Consider the following 17,831-nt stretch of genomic DNA (forward strand, 5'->3'; position numbering starts at 1 on the left):
GGCATCTAAAGGAAAACCGTTTTTGAGGGGAAGTATATCACAAGTATATGTGAGAAGAGCCCCACAACTAGAGTTTGTGTCACCCAGGGAAAAGACGAAATTCCGCGCCCCTAATGTATACACATTACTGTTTTAGGTGATCCACAAACTACGTGCCCCGGTTGCTTCTCTAGTTGCAGCCCAGTGTGAGACCAAAATAGAACCATTCTATCATGAAGGGAAGACTATGTAATGCTGTTTTTATTGCAAAGGATATTGACTTCGGTAATAAATTACTGTCATTGATGCATCACATTTCGCGATTCAATTTTCCATTTACATCGCATTTTTGAGTTTGCGTACAAAGTACGATGTTATACCGCTTAAACAAAATGCTGATATATACAAATTATAAACTATGATATAAGTAAAAGAATATTGATATAAGTAAATTTACACCCTAAAAACGAGTCCGAATTATTACTGCATACAAACGCATTGAAGATATTATTAGTACTGCTAAAATTCGTGCTTCCCGTTTAACTCCCGTTGGCAGCGCATTAAGCTTTGTATGCATGATATTGAATAAATTATCGAAGACATTCTGGAGTACCATTCGTCAGACAGTGTCTCAAGAAACTCTCGTTTGTTAGCAGATCTCTGTAGCCATCTATGGAATTTTACCTGTAGTAGAATATATCAAACCTTCTCTGTCATGTTAATGCACTGCGGCTGTCTGGACATGGCTGGATTTGAATCCTATTTTGAAACTTTCAGGTCGACCACTTTGCTATATAACACAGTATTTATTTACCCATGAATTACATGGTTTCTTGCGAGAGAAAGAAATCCATCTATATGTCAATACCTTGATGTATTTCGCAACATGGAAGTAAAAATGTTTGGTCATTATGACCAAAAGCCTAAGTTTGGAAAATTTTAAGTCCAGTGATTTCGAATTCTTTGCAACGACTTCTTCAATCCACAAGTTATAAATATGTATATTTTTAAAATACACGAAGTTCATCTCATACTGTCCATAAGTTTGTATAAAAACGTAATCAATTGATTGGCATGTTAAAGTAAAGCCAGTAAATTCTAATTTATTTCTCCACACAGGATTAAACATCATTGTTTTCTGGTTAATATAGATTATTTTTAATACTTAAACTATATTCTAATTGTTATTTGTCATATATTTGATATGTATGTTAATGTATTCTGAATACCATTACTCACTAATGCTGAAGGCCAAATAAAACATTAAGAAAATATAAGGGTTAGTTGCTGAACAAGTGATTAATTGTACAATGGTAAAATGATCACTGTTATCGCTTTCTGCGACATGCATTGTTACCTTGGAAGCCGATCAAATCATTAAGATATCAGTATAGGTTACGAGCCCCACAAATATAAAAAATACTGCAACACCACATCGCATGAACAAGAAGAATTTCAATGTTCTCCTGATTAGTAACAACCAAGCGGCATTGGAACCTTTTTCAATTTTTATGCCCTACACGCCCGTAAAGTGTAGTGTGCGAACTGTGATAGTGGACTAGGCATGTTTAGTGGGCTGCTGATTATATAGCGGAGACAGTGTACAACCCAGAAATACCTGATTATGAGTTACATATTGCAAGTTCGAGAGTTCGAGAATTTTAGGAACTGCATAAGTTAAGTTATAATGAAATCCGAATATCTCAGCGATGTGCTGATAACTGATTAAAATCTTCCTAATGTACAGTATGTTATACAATTGAATCTGTAGATTTGAAAAGATCATGAGTCAGAAAAGTAAAGTTATGAAAAAATCGAACAAAAATCTGTTTATTTTTTCAAACTCTTGCTAGACATGAAATGATCGTCTTTTGTTTGAAGAAGTTGAGTTTTCTTGTCAATGTACGAAATCAACAACTTTTTTAGAGCAATTGGTAGCATCAAAAAGTGTACTCAATGCGAACTCGCTATTATCTGACTCATAACCTTTTCAAAACGACTGATTCAATCGTAAAAGTAATCCGATTGAATCCACACTATAATTCAGACGGGCGAGTACTTTCCTTGCCCAGTCGATAGCGAGATATCTCCAGAAACGAATGCGACCATCATGAAGCTCCCTGTGTCTGTAAGATGGGATAACAACATTCTAGAATTACAGTTAGAACAACTCGAATTCAATTCTTGATTGAAGTACATCAGTGTTGGGCAAAATCAATTGAAATCAATTGCAATTGATCAATCAATTGAAAGTAATTGTTCTGAAAATCAATTGCAATTGATTTCAATTGCAATTGATTTCAATTTGTAATTGACAATTAATTTCAATTGCAATTGAATTCAATCATAAAATTTGCAATTAAATTTTCGTCAATTGTTAATTGTTAATTGGTCACCAGGTAATTGAAACTTTTAATTGTTAATTGTCAATTGCAAAGGGTGCAATTGAAACATTCAATTGTTAATTGAAATTGACAATTGAAACTTGTAATTGTTAATTGTAATTGTTAATTGCAATTGAAGTCAGCAATTAAAACTGAAGATAAGAAGATGTGTGTATATTGTATTGTCCACATGTTACTGTTTTACATATTTCAAATAAGGTACTTATAAGAAATGCTGCATACCTACCATCCCTGCCCCCCCCCTGGGAAGAAAGCCGTGAAACTAAGTATTTTTAAATATATTATGTTTATGGTTCTATCCCCCTCGAAAGAACTCTATATGCCCGTCATGCATACAATAGGAATGAGCACGAGCGAGTTCGAGCAAGTTTTCTTTAAAACTCGACTCGACTCGAATTCGGATCGAGTTTCCAGTCGAGTCGAGCCAATTCGAGCTAAATCCTTTGTGCAGTTCCAAGTACTACTATCTTCAAGTATCCTACATAGACAATATAATTATCAATGATACTACTACTACTACTATAACTAATTATTATTATAACACCGTGTACCTGTATAAACATGGAATATAGGCGGTTTGTATCGGAATACTAAAAATTAGTTAACTGTCGATCTCGGTAGTCAAGAAATCTTCAGGAGGCAAGGACATCGGTCACGAGGTTCTTGGTTTGAGTTCAGGAGGAGCAAGTATTCGGGCTCGAGCCAAAAATTGTTAGAAGTTATGGGACTCCAGCCAAACATGTTTAAAACTGCTCGACCCGGGTTTAGGGTTGTCAACGACTTAAGCGGCTCGCTCACAGCTCATTCACTTATCGAGCCGAACCGAGAACTGAGCCGAGCCAACAGCTCATCCAACCGAGCCAGCTCGAGCCGAAGGCTCACACGAGCCGAACCGAACCGAGCTGATTGCTTACCCCAACCGAACCGGTTCGAGCCATTGGCTCAGTTAAGCTAACTCGAACCCAGCCTATGGACTCGTTTCAACGGAGCTGGTTCGAGCCATTGGCTATAATCGAGCCGAGTCGATAACTCATCTTTACCGAGCCGGTTCAATCCATTGGCTCAATTGAGCCCAGTTGATGGGTAATTCCAACCAAGCCAGCTCAAGCTGTACGCTCAGTTGAACCGAGCCGGGCCGGTTGACATCACTCTTCCGGTTGGGCTTCTCCTTGGGCTAAAAAAATGGACCGTGCAGTTCTCAGCCTTGATGGTAAGAACTACAAAAAATGATATGAAATCTTTAGTTTTACGTCCCACGCTTATTCCGGTTAGGCTAAAGGAGACGGTGATGATGGCAAATGAATGAAATGAAGAAAGTGGGAGGAAACGAGAGAACCCCGAGAAAATCCACAAGCACGGTGTTTGTCCACCACAAAGTCCAAACTGCGCGAGCTGGGATCGAACCAGGGACCTCAAGCACCGGAGGTGAACGTTTTACCACTGACCCACCGCGCCCCCTGGTAAGAACTACAGTATATACTTATATTGGTGCTCACGGCGTCATTAACTTGTTCCGCCACCAATGAATTTCGAGGTCGTTTCCTTCACATCGTTTTGTGCCGTTTTGTGCGTCTACTTCCGTTTTGTGCGTCATGGGAAGTGGGTTAAAATGAGTCCCCAAGGTGGGACGAAAATGACCAAGAGTTCCGCCACTATTAAATCTCGACGTCGTTAATTTCACATGGCGTACCCTTTTATGCGTCTATTTCGACGTTTTATGCCTCACTGGAAAACGCTCAAAATGGGCCTCAAAGGTGGGACGAAATTGACCCACTGCTCCGCCACTACCGAATTTTTAGGTTCTTCCTTTCGCATGGACTAGTGAATGTTTCGTGCCGTTTCGTGCCCTTATTTCCACGTTTCGTGCGTCACCCACCGGAAGTGGGTCAAAATGGGCTTCCAAGATGGGACGAAAATGACCAAGAGTTCCGCTACTATCGAATTTCGAGGTCGTTAATTTCACACCGCGTACCCTTTTGTGTGCCTATTTCGACATTTTGTGCGTCACTGGAAGACGGTCAAAATGGGCCTCGAAGGTGGGACGAAAATGACCCACTTTTCCGCCACTACCAAATTTCGTGGTCCTTCCTTTCGCATCGACTAGTGAATGTTTCGTGCCGTTTCGTGCCCTTATTTCCACGTTTTGCGCGTCACCAGAAGTGTGTCAAAATGGGCCTCCAAAGTGTGACCAAAATGACCCATTGTTCCGACACTATCAAATTTCTAGGTCGTTTCTTTTGCATCGTTTAGTGCCTATTTTTTAAAAAAAGTTTTCTGTACCTACTTCCTTGTCTTGTGCGTCACCGGAAGTGAGTTAAACAGGCCTTTAAAGTGGGAGTTAAATGGCTCACTGTTCCGCCACTATCGAACTTCGGGGTTGGTTCTTTAGCATCGTTTAGTGTGTATTTTGTACCGTTCTGTTCGCCTACTTCCACGTTTTGAGCATCAACAGAAATGCGTCAAAATGGTCCATCAATGTGTGAGGAAATAGAGCCATTGTTCCACCACTATCGAATTTGGAGGTCGTTTCTTTCGCATCGAATAGTGCCTGCTTTGTACTGTTTTGTGCTCCTATTTCCACTTTAGTGCGACAACGAAATTGGGTCAAAATGGCCTACAAGTATAGCGGAATAACTTAATGCTGTTCCGTCACCATCGAATGTCGAGGTCGTTTTCTTCACATTTTTTATGCATGATTTGTGTCGCTTTGTGCATCAGTGGGAGAGGGTCAAAATGGACCTTGAAAGTGGAATGGATTTGCCTTTTTCTGCCATATTTGTAGGTCGTCTTTGACCCACTTTCGTTGGCCTACAGAACGTGAAAATATGCGCAGAAACGGTAAAAACATGCACTAAACAATGCGAAAAAGCGACCTTGAAATTCCATACTGGTGGGAGAGAGGATCATTTTACTTCCCACATTCAATGTCCATTTTTGACCCACTACCATTGAGTCACAAAACGTGGAAATAGGTTTACAAAACGGTAGAAAACACGCACAAGATGATGTGAAGGAAACGACCTCGAAATCGTTCCTGACGGAACAGCATTAACTTGTTCCGCCATATTTGTAGGATAACATTGACCCATTTCCGGTGACGCAGAAAACGAGGAAGTTTGTAAGCTTAATTATATGGAAAATTTTATACATTTTTCCTTTACGTTAGTCTACTTTACGTTGATTTGGTACTTTTAAATTTTATTCAGTTTTCCACTGAAAAGTATCTATAATTCAACAAGGAAATAATTATTAATTATAATTATTATCTATATAATTGAATTTATTGTAATTTGTTCCATAACAAACACTTTACCATTTCGTATTAGCTGTTATGCCCGTTCTTCGCATGGATCAGATAAAATATCAATGTAAACGAACTGAACAACGGGAGAACAATTAAGAAACATTTCTAAAATTGGATATATTTTGTGTGAGTATATATCCAACATCGTACTGTGTTTTCATTGGGAATGCCGATGGGGGCTGAATTTGAACGTATACACTATCGGGGGTGTCACTATACGTCTGAACAACCCCAATAAATATGGATTCGACACAAATTCTACTACTTTTACATGTCCCGGTGAACCACCCCTCAGACCCACTTGGTTCGTATTGTGAAAAAATCTCCTCTGCCCCCACCAACCCCCAACCAATACCGCGAAAACTATGAAAGTGACACTAACATATGCCATTTTCTACTACTTTTTACATATGCCGGTAAAAGTCCCTATAATCCTCTGGTTCCAATTTTGAAAAAAACAATGCCTCTGGCCCACAGCCGATGGGGGCTGTATTTGGAAGTCAACGCCTGTGGAAGTATCACCATTCATCTCAGCGACAGCGAAAACTATGAATTTGACACTAATATCGGTCACTTTCCATTATTTTTACATGTCTCGCAATTCCCCACCCCCGGTGACTCCCGGCCCGCATACAATGGTGGCTAAATTTGAAAATCATCGCCAATGAAAGTATCACCATTGATCTCAGCCACCGCGAGAACTACGGATTTGACATCGGTCATTGTGGATTATTTTTACATGTCTCGTGATCCCCTTTATAAATCCCCCTTTCTTAGCTGATGGGGGCTAAATATGAAAGTAAATGCGGGCTTGAGTTTCACCATTGAGCTCAGCTATCCCGAAAACTATGGATTTGACATTAATATCGGTCATTTTCGATTATTTTTATATGTCTCGGAATTTCCCCCTCTGTTGACCCAAGGCCCGCATACAGCGGTGGATGAATTTGAAAGTCATCGCTAATGGTAGTGTCGCCATTGATATCAGCAACCGCGAAAACTATGGATTTGACACTAATATCGGTCATTTTGGGTTACTTTTACGTTTCGGTATCCCCCCCCCCGTTGACCCAGCCCGCAGCCGAACACGGTGAATTTGGAAGTTAATTCGATCGGAGTTTCACCATGGATCTCAGCGACCGCGAAAACTATGAAATCGACACTGATATCGTTCTACTTTTACATGTCCCTGTAAACGCCCCCCTGAGACCCCCTGGTTCGAATTTTGTTGAAAACGCTTTGCCTTGGTGTGGGACCTGGACCGAGGTATCTTTGACCAAAATTTTGTAACTCTCGGTCGACTTTTCTGGTCCCCAGGCCGGTCCCCAGGCCGGTCCCGGTAAACGTCCCCTGGAGACGCCCTAGTAAGGAATTAAAAAAAAAACTCTTCGTCTTGGTCTGGGGCCTAGACCAAGCTACCCGTGACCAAATTTTGAAAAGTTTCGGTCCACTCGTCTCGTCTACAGGCCGCACAAAGATAGACAGACAGACACACGAACAAACTCTATTTTATTTATATTAGAAAGGTCAGATCCGCCGTTATTGTATTAGTGCGGTGCTTGAGCGATTGAACGTAGAAATTCAAACTCCGATGAGTGATAATTTTATAGGCTTGTTTTATTACAAGTTTAAAATCTTTAGTCAGTAGAGAAGAGGGCGTGGATCATGGGTCAGAGTTGATGACAATGGGTTTTGGTGGGTCTGTGGGTCACAGTGGGTAAGAGTGGACTATGGTGGGTGGTGGGTCAGAATGGGTCACGGTGGGTCGTGGGTCACGATGGGTGGTGAGTCAATTGGTCGTGGCTAAAGTTTTCATTGCTCCACGCCCTCTCTGAACTACAGTGTTGAAAATTAATCAGTGAAAATCAATTGCAATTGATCAATCAATTGAAAGTAATTGCTGTGGAAATCAATTGCAATTGAATCAATTGCCAATTAATTTCAATTGCAATTGAATTACAGAATTCAATTGCAATTACTTTCCACTGCAATTACTTTCAATCAATTGATCAATTGCAATTGATTCTCCTTTTTCAATGGCCAACTGCAATTAACAATTAACCATTACTTATTTCAATTGTTAATTGCAATTAACAATTAAATTTACAGATTAATTGTTAATTGTTAATTCAATTGAAATTTGCCCAACACTGAAGTACATGTACTTGGAATCCCACAATGATCTGTATGTCCACATCTAATATAAATAACCTCGACCCGAAAATGACGTACACTTTACATTAAGTAATGGTCAACCAATACAAACCAACCGAATAGGATTATCATGATACTGGAGACTAATTGATTTTTCTCCAATATTACTGTGCATTAAGCTAAACAGTCCACAATGTGCAATGTGATCGACATAATTTCATACCCCTAGTGAGAAGTCAAAGGAAGCCTCACCATTGATGTCCTGATAATGTCGAAACGTCCCTAATAACACTGATCACATTCTGACAATACTGATATTTCGGGCTTGTGTTGTGGATGAGATTGTACTAGGGGGAATCCAAAGATAACCGGAATCATATTCCTGCGCGTTTTGTACTTGTAGTACCAGATGGCGCCGCTAGGGCACTGTGGGAGGACCTCTCCTGAGTCAGTGACGCCAACCATCAACGACGATTGTGGTTTCTCTAGGAATTCTGGCTCTCTGTGTATGTGTAATATGTATAGTGCACTCGTGACACGAAAATGGCAGATTCTCACAAACAACGTGCGGTTGCGAAGTTTTGTTTTTTACTCGGCAAGAACGTAGCAGAAACTGTTGTGATGATGCAAACAGCTTACAAAGAACGTTCTTCTCAGTAAAACGCAAGTATACAAATAGTTTGCTTGGTTTAAAAGAGAAGGAAATGACCATTGAAAATCAGCTCCATTCCGATCATCCTTTAAACGCGCGAACCGAGGATACCATAGCTAAACTCCGTAATCATCAGGGAAGACCGACGCAGAACAATTGAATGACTAGAAGACTTATCGGAGTTATCTTGGAGCTTCATTCAGCTCATTTTGCACGATTTGGGAATGTGACGAGTGGCTGCTAAGTTCGTGCCCAGACTTCTAATCGAAGAGCAAAGTGATCGTCACGTGGAAGCCTATTGTGGAATAAAGGACGCAATCACAGATGATCCTGAATTTTTCAACAAAATCATCACAGGTGAAGAGTCATGGTACACTGAGTACGGTCAAGAAAGTAAACAACAGTGAAGTTAATGAAAGGCACCTGGTTCGCCTCGTCCAATAAAGCTAGGCTGGTTAAATCGAAATTGAAGACGATGTTGATCTGTTTATTTTAACACCAAAGGGATCGTACACTCAGAAGTCATCCCTGAAAATCAGACCTCAACCAACACTTCTATTTGGAGATGTTAAACGTCTGCTTAGACGTATGGCGCGAAAACGTCCGGCATTGTGAAATTTCGGCAAGTGGTTCCTGCATCATGACAATGGTCCTGTGTTCATGGCTGTCAGTGTTCGCCAATGTTTGGTCTCAACGCAGACGACTAACTTCACCCATGCACCCTATTCGCCAGATTTCGATCCCACTGACTTCATCCTGTTCCCTGTTCCTGTCAGATAAAAAGAGACTTGAAAGGCTAGCGTTTTGCCGATGTGAGAAAGTCAAAAGCAATGTCACAACGGTGCTAACAGGTATCACAGAGGCCGAATTTGCAAGGTGCTTCCAACTATAGAATGAAAGTTTGGAGAAGTACATTCTACTAATGGAGAGTATTCTGATTGTCATTAAAGTTTATTTCAAAAATATAGAGTCCATGTTTTGCCTCAGGAAATTCCGGTCATTTATGGGTTCCCTCTCGTTTCTATCTTCCGCAACAGCCAACATGCTTAGAACTCGTGTCTTCACGGTAGATGCTGCAGGAATTTTTCAAGGCGAGTGAGGTACTCATTTCTCTAGCTGCTGATTACATATTTCCACTGGATGTATTGCATTCAACTTGGACTATAATTTAATGGGAAAGCTCCGTCGTAGTTATATAGCTAAAGCGTTTTTCACAGTCCTTTGCACCTTTCAAAAACAAACCGCATAACTTGATGTTGTATCACTGCGCGCACGACTATTTACTGATTGGTGAAGAGTAAATTGTTTGGTCTGTTTCCCGCAATATTTCTGCTGTAGCACGTGCATGTATTTCTGCTACTGCGATGTGCATTACTCGTCTCACTCTCACACCATTGCCGTGATATAGGGAAAAATACACAATACTATATAATCCCCCCTTCTTTAAGAGCAATTGAACATTGTTATTTTCCTCCAAACTGTCAGTATAGATGAAATTACAATGAGTTATGTCATATTATCAACTGAACGATAAAGAGATGGTGCTGGTATGTTACAGCAAGCATATTTATTATTATGGGAGATTGTTTCTTTTTTATCTATTACCTAAATCGTTAACCATATCCATGAAAAACAGATGGTACTTTTCCCCCTTAAGTTCAATTTATTGATGTGCTTTCTTACATTGTATAGCATGCGAATGTACAAATACTAACTTCAGTACTACAAAGTAAGTAAATAAATATTCTATGAGAACATGAAAATGAGCTATTATAGGTCTTAATTTTCTTCAAGTGAATTGAACAACGTTGATATCGTTTGGTAAAGTATTTGCTTTTCTTCTGCACTAACTGGTTTGTCTTGTTTATGTTTAATAGAATAACTCGGAGGCAGCATGTAACCTGCTGGCTTCCTTGGGCGACATCTTTTAATTGTGGCGCGCACTTCGTGTGTTTTGTCATTTGTAACAGTTTTCCCTTACAAATTGGATTTTGGTTCAAGATTTCGATCCCATATAGATACATACTTTGAATCGGATCCTAAATGTTCTTACTGTGCCTTAACAATACATTAATTACCATAATATATTGCATTTGTTGTGTACTATTTACTCATGGAAGAATAAACTGTTATTAGTCTCATTTCCAACGTTGCTAACTCATAGTTACTTTTCAGTTTTTCACAAAAAATGGTTGTCGAACAGTTGTGTCATTTCATGAAAATGGGCTAAGATAATGAAAAAGAGAAATCAAGTGAACTCGCTGTTCTTATTGAAGATAATAAGTTTCTTATAGTATTTCAGATCTTTGTTTGACCTTTCATTAGAGATGAGGAAATAGTGAATTAAAAAAAAAAGAAAGAAGGAGAGTAAGGGGTATAGATATAAATTAAAGAGGATAAAACATGTTTTAGTGATTCATTACGAAGTAATATGAGGCTAATTTTTCAGTTATAATTTGTATATTGCTTTTTTAAAATGCGATCAGAATAAATGACCATTTAAAAGATGCAAAAACCGAATATTCGGTGCCAGAAATGAAATAATGTACAAAGGAATCTTCAACATTTAAGAATTTTTATAATATTGGATAGGAATATTCATAACTTTTGAGTCTTATTTTTTTCTGGCTGCAGTGAAAGTAAGAGGAGGTACTATGTATATGTTAAATAATATGTCTTTATTCCTATGTAGAAACTAAAAAGTTTCTTGGATGTCGATAGAGTCTTCATACTCTCATGACTGATATTAGTTTATGGTGTAACTTTTCTGTTAGATATCAAATGAAAGGATAAGTCTCGAGGTTTCAAAATATATTTTATAGGTATTTTATTGCATATAATAAAGGAAATAAAATAATAAATTCTCTATTCAATAAATAAGTAAACTCAGTAGTTTTCAAGTTCTTGCAGAATGAACAATTGCTTGTTCCAAACACTCGCTCGCCTGTAATGGAAACGTACAAGGAGCTCAATTTTAAAATGAAATTAAATACAACCTTTTGAGATTTACGTCCCACGAGTATGCAGGCTAGGCTAAAGGAGACTATGATGATGAAAACATGAATGAAGTGGTGGAATGAAGAAAGTGGGAAGAAACTGAAGGACATAGAGGAAACCCACGCACACGGTGTTTGTCCACCACAAAGTTCACTTAGCGCGAGCTGAGATCGAACCAGGAACCCCATGTGCCAGAAGTGAACGCTCTACCACTGAGCCACCGCGGCCCCCCAAGACCTCAATTTTGAATAGAAGTCGTGAGTACAACTGCACATGTTTCTAAATCTGATAATTAACTCCTGTTGCTATATCATCCGCATACTCGTCGTCGGGCGGGAGACCCGCGTTTGATTTCCGAAGGAAATTCATGTAGTTCGAATCACTCGTTTGGCTGTAGGTCCAAATCTCATAGAACCTTATTGTTGAAAGGGACGATAAACTTTAATCCATCCATCCAACCATGGATCTGCTAGTAGGAACACTAAGTCATCATGTAATAGTGGTTCTGAATCCTAACATTTTATGCAGATTCTCAGCTAGAGGAAACGTTAGGAGTGGGGATAGTAAGTTTTAGTTGTAATTTACACTGGTAGAAGAAATTCAGCGTTCTGTCCTTCTTCCTCGTGGTGCGTGTATGCGTTTACATAGTAGTTCAAAGATTCAGGAGAGCAGAGCGTACGCCACTGCAAACAAGAGAAAATGGTTCCTGATTCTCCTATCACAAGCCCATGTCATTTTGTTTTTAATCTCATTGTTTTCCCTCTTCAGTTTGTTTATTCATTTCTTAGCACAAAATTGCATATAACATTTTTTGTTTAATTAGTTGGCAACATTTCTGCACTGCAGTCTGCATTGTTTACAAGGAGTGCAAAGCTTCGTGAAAATCAGACAAGACTTATCCAATTTCAAGCTCATATTGTTCTGATCAGAGGTTAAACATAGGGCGAAATATTATATTCTCGATATTGAAAACACATGCTACATTTAAGCAGTACTAAACGAACCGAACTGAATTTCGATAATGAAAAAGAAGTAGTCTTGGAACTTTAAAATCTACATCGTCATCAAAAGTGGAAGTCTTTTGGTATGACTACAGAATTTACCGACACGATATATTCAATCATATGTGTGCACTAATACTATGCAAGCCTAGTCAGTTACTATTTACATTACCAAGCACCTGTCTGACATCCGTGATAAGCATCGGAGTTGCACCACAAATTGTATCACTATTTTCTCATGTTTCTACTTTCAGAGATCGGGTTGGTTGGATGCATCTATTCTGGTGCTGCAATTGGTGCTAATTTCAAGCGCTATTTTATTTGCAATACATAATTAATCAATCATGGAATTAACTTTAAAATGATAGGTATAATATAAAAGCATATTTTAAAACATTTCTGATCATTACATACGATATTAAAATTATATCGCCTAAGTTCTCATGTTTATGTTTATGTTTATGTTTAGGGTAATGGAAATTATCCTGATGATCTTTTTAATGTCCAAGTTCCAATTGTCAATACTGAAGATTGTAATAGTCAATACAGTTATATGGGAGGAGTTCCAGTAAATGAAATTTGCACTGGGTTTGACGAAGGAGGAAAGAATCCATGTTATGTAAGTGTAGAGTTTTCGGATTTTCCAGAGTTATCAGTCTATCTAAGGAAAGTAATAGCCATAGAGTATATTTTCTACCATTTAAATAATACTGTTTTGCCTAGTACTATACGTATTCATAGTGGAAAATATCATAGATAGAGGGATAAATAAACTAGAAGGTTTTGGGACTTGTAGACAGGAAATGAATCGAAAGAAAATATGAAGAAGTATGTTTAAAAAATAACAAAAAAAGCAAGTTGAAAACGAGGCTAAATTAGTTCTTAAAAGCGTATTCTCTGCAAACAAAGAAATAAGAAAGATGGTTTAGATTCGATTTCTGACAGGCTTACCCGTTATATTTGAGATATTGATATGAAATTGGCATGTGAAAATGAATCATTACGATAATATACTATAAACGTAATATTAACTAAGATTGTAAAGAAATGTTATGTTAGTGTTAAATAGGAGTTCAAATAAATGTTAGTGGCGGCACAACAAAATTAACTTGTGTGGCTGACAATACTAGGAAAGAACTTTCATCATGTATGCCGGCAATTAAATATTGCGCATTTCTAAGTTGTTTTAAAAACAATTTCACATTAATCCAATGCCGCGTTAACAAGTAAGTTGCATATAGTTAAGGCGTTTCCACTATCTTGATAACGGCATCTGTATGTAGTTAAAAGACAATTGAATTTTTGAAAGTAAATGCAACTTACATTTCTATCTTGGGATCTGATGCCTGGATCTTTTCTTCCTGGTAATTTTTAGAACATCCATTTGTTTAAACAAATGACACCCTATTTTAACTGTATAAGTGATTCTATCTTTACATTTGAGACTGACCTACTATTTTAAATATTTTTGCTGAAAACAACTCCGAAGATCAATAGGGAATCAATTTAAATCTTAAATGACCAATGGCGAAAAGTAAAAGTCAAAGGTCATCATATAGATGTAACTATTTGTTGTTGTAACGTTACGATTTTCAGCAGTACACACTTAGCCAAACGTTGGTATTGCCTGAGGATGAAAGTAATGAATTTACAATACTCACCAAAATATTGACAAAAATGTGATATGGTTATTTTACTTGACGACTATATATTTAAAACACGAAGCCTGACAATTAAGTTAACAACTTGTTCAAAAAGTGCTACATACCTTATTGCTGCATACTGATGTGGTAACCTTCAACGTACTCTCCTTGGGAACCTATACACTATACCAACTTCATCCTTCGAAGCATTTTTGAATTTGTATTTCTGGAATTGTCTTCAAAGCTGCATTTGTATTAGCTTTAATGCCATCAAAATATCTTCTTTTATACGCTGATTTGATCCTTGGTTGAAGAAAAACGTCACTGAGGCAAGATCAATTAAGTGCGGCGGATAGTCTAGCACAGTTATTACATTGTTTTCTGGCAAAAACTACCGTATGAACAATGCCATGTGGGTAGGTGCATTGTCATGTTCTAGAAACCATGAGTTTATGGCGAAACGTTCAGGTCATTTGCGTCTCAGCTTCTCACGCAATATTTACAGCACTCCCAAATAATACTTGGTTGACTGTTTGAAATCGAGTTACAAATTTATGGTGTACGATCCCAAGAATATCAATAAAAAGTTGTGAACATCATTTTGATTTCTGCCTTTTTTGTGGAAGTTTTTCGATCGTGGGGAATCAGCTGTCCTCCATTGTGCATTTTATTACTTTGTTTTATTGTCATACTTGAAGACCTAGGTTTCATTACCTGTGACTATTTGGCTCAAAACTTCATCCTGCCTCTCTAACAACCCTGTGCACACTTCGACTCTTCTTTGCTTTTGTTCATCGTTGAGGTCTTTTGGGGCAGTTTTGGTACAGAATTTGCGTATGCTAAGATCTTAAGTTAAAATTTTCACACAGTTTCTTCGCGAATCTTCAATTCATCTGCTATCTATGGTACTATCAGTTGTCGATTTGCACGCAAAATTTGACAAACTTTGACAATGTTTTCATCTGTTCGACTCATTACAGGACACCCCATCTTTTCGTCATCAGTTACTTGTTTACCCACTCCGAAAACCACTTAACCTATTTGTACACTGCTGTTTTCTTCATGGCATTTTAGCCGAACACCTGCACTAACATTTTCTGTACCTATTTCACTGTCCTTTTCCCTCAGTTTGACCAAAATGCCACTTTATTCGTTGCGATCCCATTTCATTTATAATTTGGCACTCTAAAAAGAAATTAATATAACAAGAAGATTGGGAAGGTATTTTTTAAAAAATGTTAATTAATTATTCGAAACCCATGGTTCATCAACTTCCGCCTATAAACAAACAAGAGTGTGAATAACACTAAAGTGTACAAAAGTTTAATAGAAATTCATTTCAAAATGCTTTATTTCAGGGAGACAGCGGTGGTCCTCTTCACGTTGATGGCGTGCAGTACGGTATCGTCTCTTGGGGCGATGGATGTGCAGTGGCCGGTCACCCTGCAGTATATACGCAAGTTTCTAAATACGTTGACTTCATCAATAGTGTTATTCAATAATAAAAGAAAATAATTAAATATGTAAAAGTAACAAGAAAATGTGATGACATTTTTTAAGTGACAATATTAAATTTCTGTTATTTATTTAGAAATATTGTATTAAAAATAGCTTCCATGTTTTTCAGAATAGTAAAAGTAGTTATACATCTAAGGCTCCAAACTTTTTTTCTACGGATGACAAATTACTGGACGCTCACGACATTGCAAATACTTCATTGATTGTATTAGTAATAATATGAATTATAACAGTAAAAGATTAAATGTTTCTGAGCCCCTCTCCCTCTATGTAGTATTAAGCATTCTTGCTGCCACTGGAGGCGTTGTCTGATAAAATCTCTTTTAGAAATGTTTTATGATTCTTAACAGTCTAAAATTTCGTTATAGACCCTATGGAATTGCGCGATCCACCATGTATCATAACACACTGTTTGAGAAAAAGTGTGATACATAACTGAAATATTTTAAATTTTATTTATTATGTGCTCATCCTATGACAATATATTTTGCATGATTTTAAGAGATGTGCTTTTATGATGTATTATGTTTGATTAAATAAAGTTATTCATTTTCGAACTTTCTTGCTATTTCATAAAAAATGTTTAATTCTTTCAAAATCCTTTCTGATTTAATAATATAAGTATACAACTGTTAAAATGAAGAGAAGTATACAATCAAATTGTAAAACCATGACAACATTATTATTATTATTTCATTCACTTTGTTCAGTGAATAAGTTAGACATAGGCAACTTCTTCAGGGAAACAATCAATTGAAGCGTTAATGTGATGAATGAATGTTTATAAGAATTCTATTCTCATACATAATAATCTAAAACTTGAATTTGTTCTTTTACAAACTTTCATGTTTTTGATTTTAATTAGTTTTTCTATGAAACATATTTTTAAATAGGTACACTAATTGCACAAAACGAAAACAAGAAAGGATAAAGAAACATGTGCGTAATGATAAATTACATAGGAAGTTGGAAGAAAACACGAATATTTAAATTTAAAAGTAACAGTCAATGTATGCTGCTATTATTTCTATTGTTTCTTTCCTCTTAGAAATATTTCTTATGTATTACGTTTACTGTCAGTTATCCACACATATATTAATTGGTGTCTTAAAAATAAAATAAAATAATATTTGTTGTTACTTTAGCTAAGTTAGTACGGAATACCCGGTCTCCCATTTTCGAGAAGTAACGTCTAGCCTATGGCACTTATGAATCCTCACTACACCACCTGGCGTACATAGCGTTAATACAAGATATTTGCATTGCATGAATGTTTAGTGGTACTCGCTTACACGTGTTGCAGTACATGGATATTCTTATTATTTTGACAACTCTCTGTTTGTGAGTTGTCACATTAAAATACATCTACGAAACCAATCAAAGTTAAATCAACTAATATCTGTTTGAGTTCGTGTACATGCTTATAATTGTTATGAACGTACCTCTCATTCAGTATTGATCAGATTATTATGTGTAATTTGTATTCTACATACGCAACTTTTCTTCATTTCTTCCCTTTAAGGAATATAAATTTATTTTTAAAGAGACTGGAAGCGATTTGAATAAAATTTGATAGATATTATTAAGTCTCAGAAACTGATTTAACTATACTACTTTTAGTGGTAAAACAGGTTGCAAACTACGAATAGACCCATTCCGGAAAAAAATATTTGACGATGGCCTGTGCATAATCATCTATCTGAGAGTGACTTAAGAATCGAGGAACACACCTGTCACCAGACATATTTGAAACATACAATATAGCCTATAATCATATACGTAGGTGGATTATGAATAACTAGACAGCTCGATTCTTCCAAACCACAAATGACAAGAATGTCCTAATTGCGAGAAACGTATAGGAGTGTAGAGAAGTACTTGTTTGCTATTGGTGATAAGCGAAAATATCCTTACTCCCCCAGCAGTCCCACCCTTAATCCTTGTGTACTACCATCAGGTCTATTGGGACCCCAGAATTGTTTATCATGATACATCCTTCAAACAAGTGAGATTACATTTCAGTCTTTTCTTTGTTGGTTGTGTGTAAAGAACATAATTTAGATTGGGTTTTAGAAGACTCATGGTAATTCCTGTGTAACAATGTTCTTGCTAGTACACACGGCTTAAAATATTAAATACGAACATTCGTCTTGTAACACTTCAAATTGAAGGGCTAAA

General features: G+C 37.2%; 1 protein-coding gene across 1 annotated transcript in view; it reads left to right on the plus strand.

Moving 5' to 3' along the window:
- LOC145677445 (trypsin-1-like) overlaps nucleotides 1-16,120 on the plus strand; it is a 30,794-nt gene extending 14,674 nt beyond the window's left edge. Inside the window, exons 6-7 of the mRNA XM_081747952.1 lie at nucleotides 12,962-13,111; nucleotides 15,494-16,120. Of these exons, the coding sequence (XP_081604078.1) occupies nucleotides 12,962-13,111; nucleotides 15,494-15,637 (294 nt within the window). The 3' untranslated portion in view covers nucleotides 15,638-16,120. The remainder of the gene's footprint in view (nucleotides 1-12,961; nucleotides 13,112-15,493) is intronic.
- The last annotated feature ends 1,711 nt before the right edge of the window (nucleotides 16,121-17,831 follow it).

This window comes from Thermobia domestica, chromosome 1 (genome assembly GCF_964235325.1).
Source record: "Thermobia domestica chromosome 1, izTheDome1.hap1.1, whole genome shotgun sequence".
Taxonomy (NCBI): domain Eukaryota; kingdom Metazoa; phylum Arthropoda; class Insecta; order Zygentoma; family Lepismatidae; genus Thermobia; species Thermobia domestica.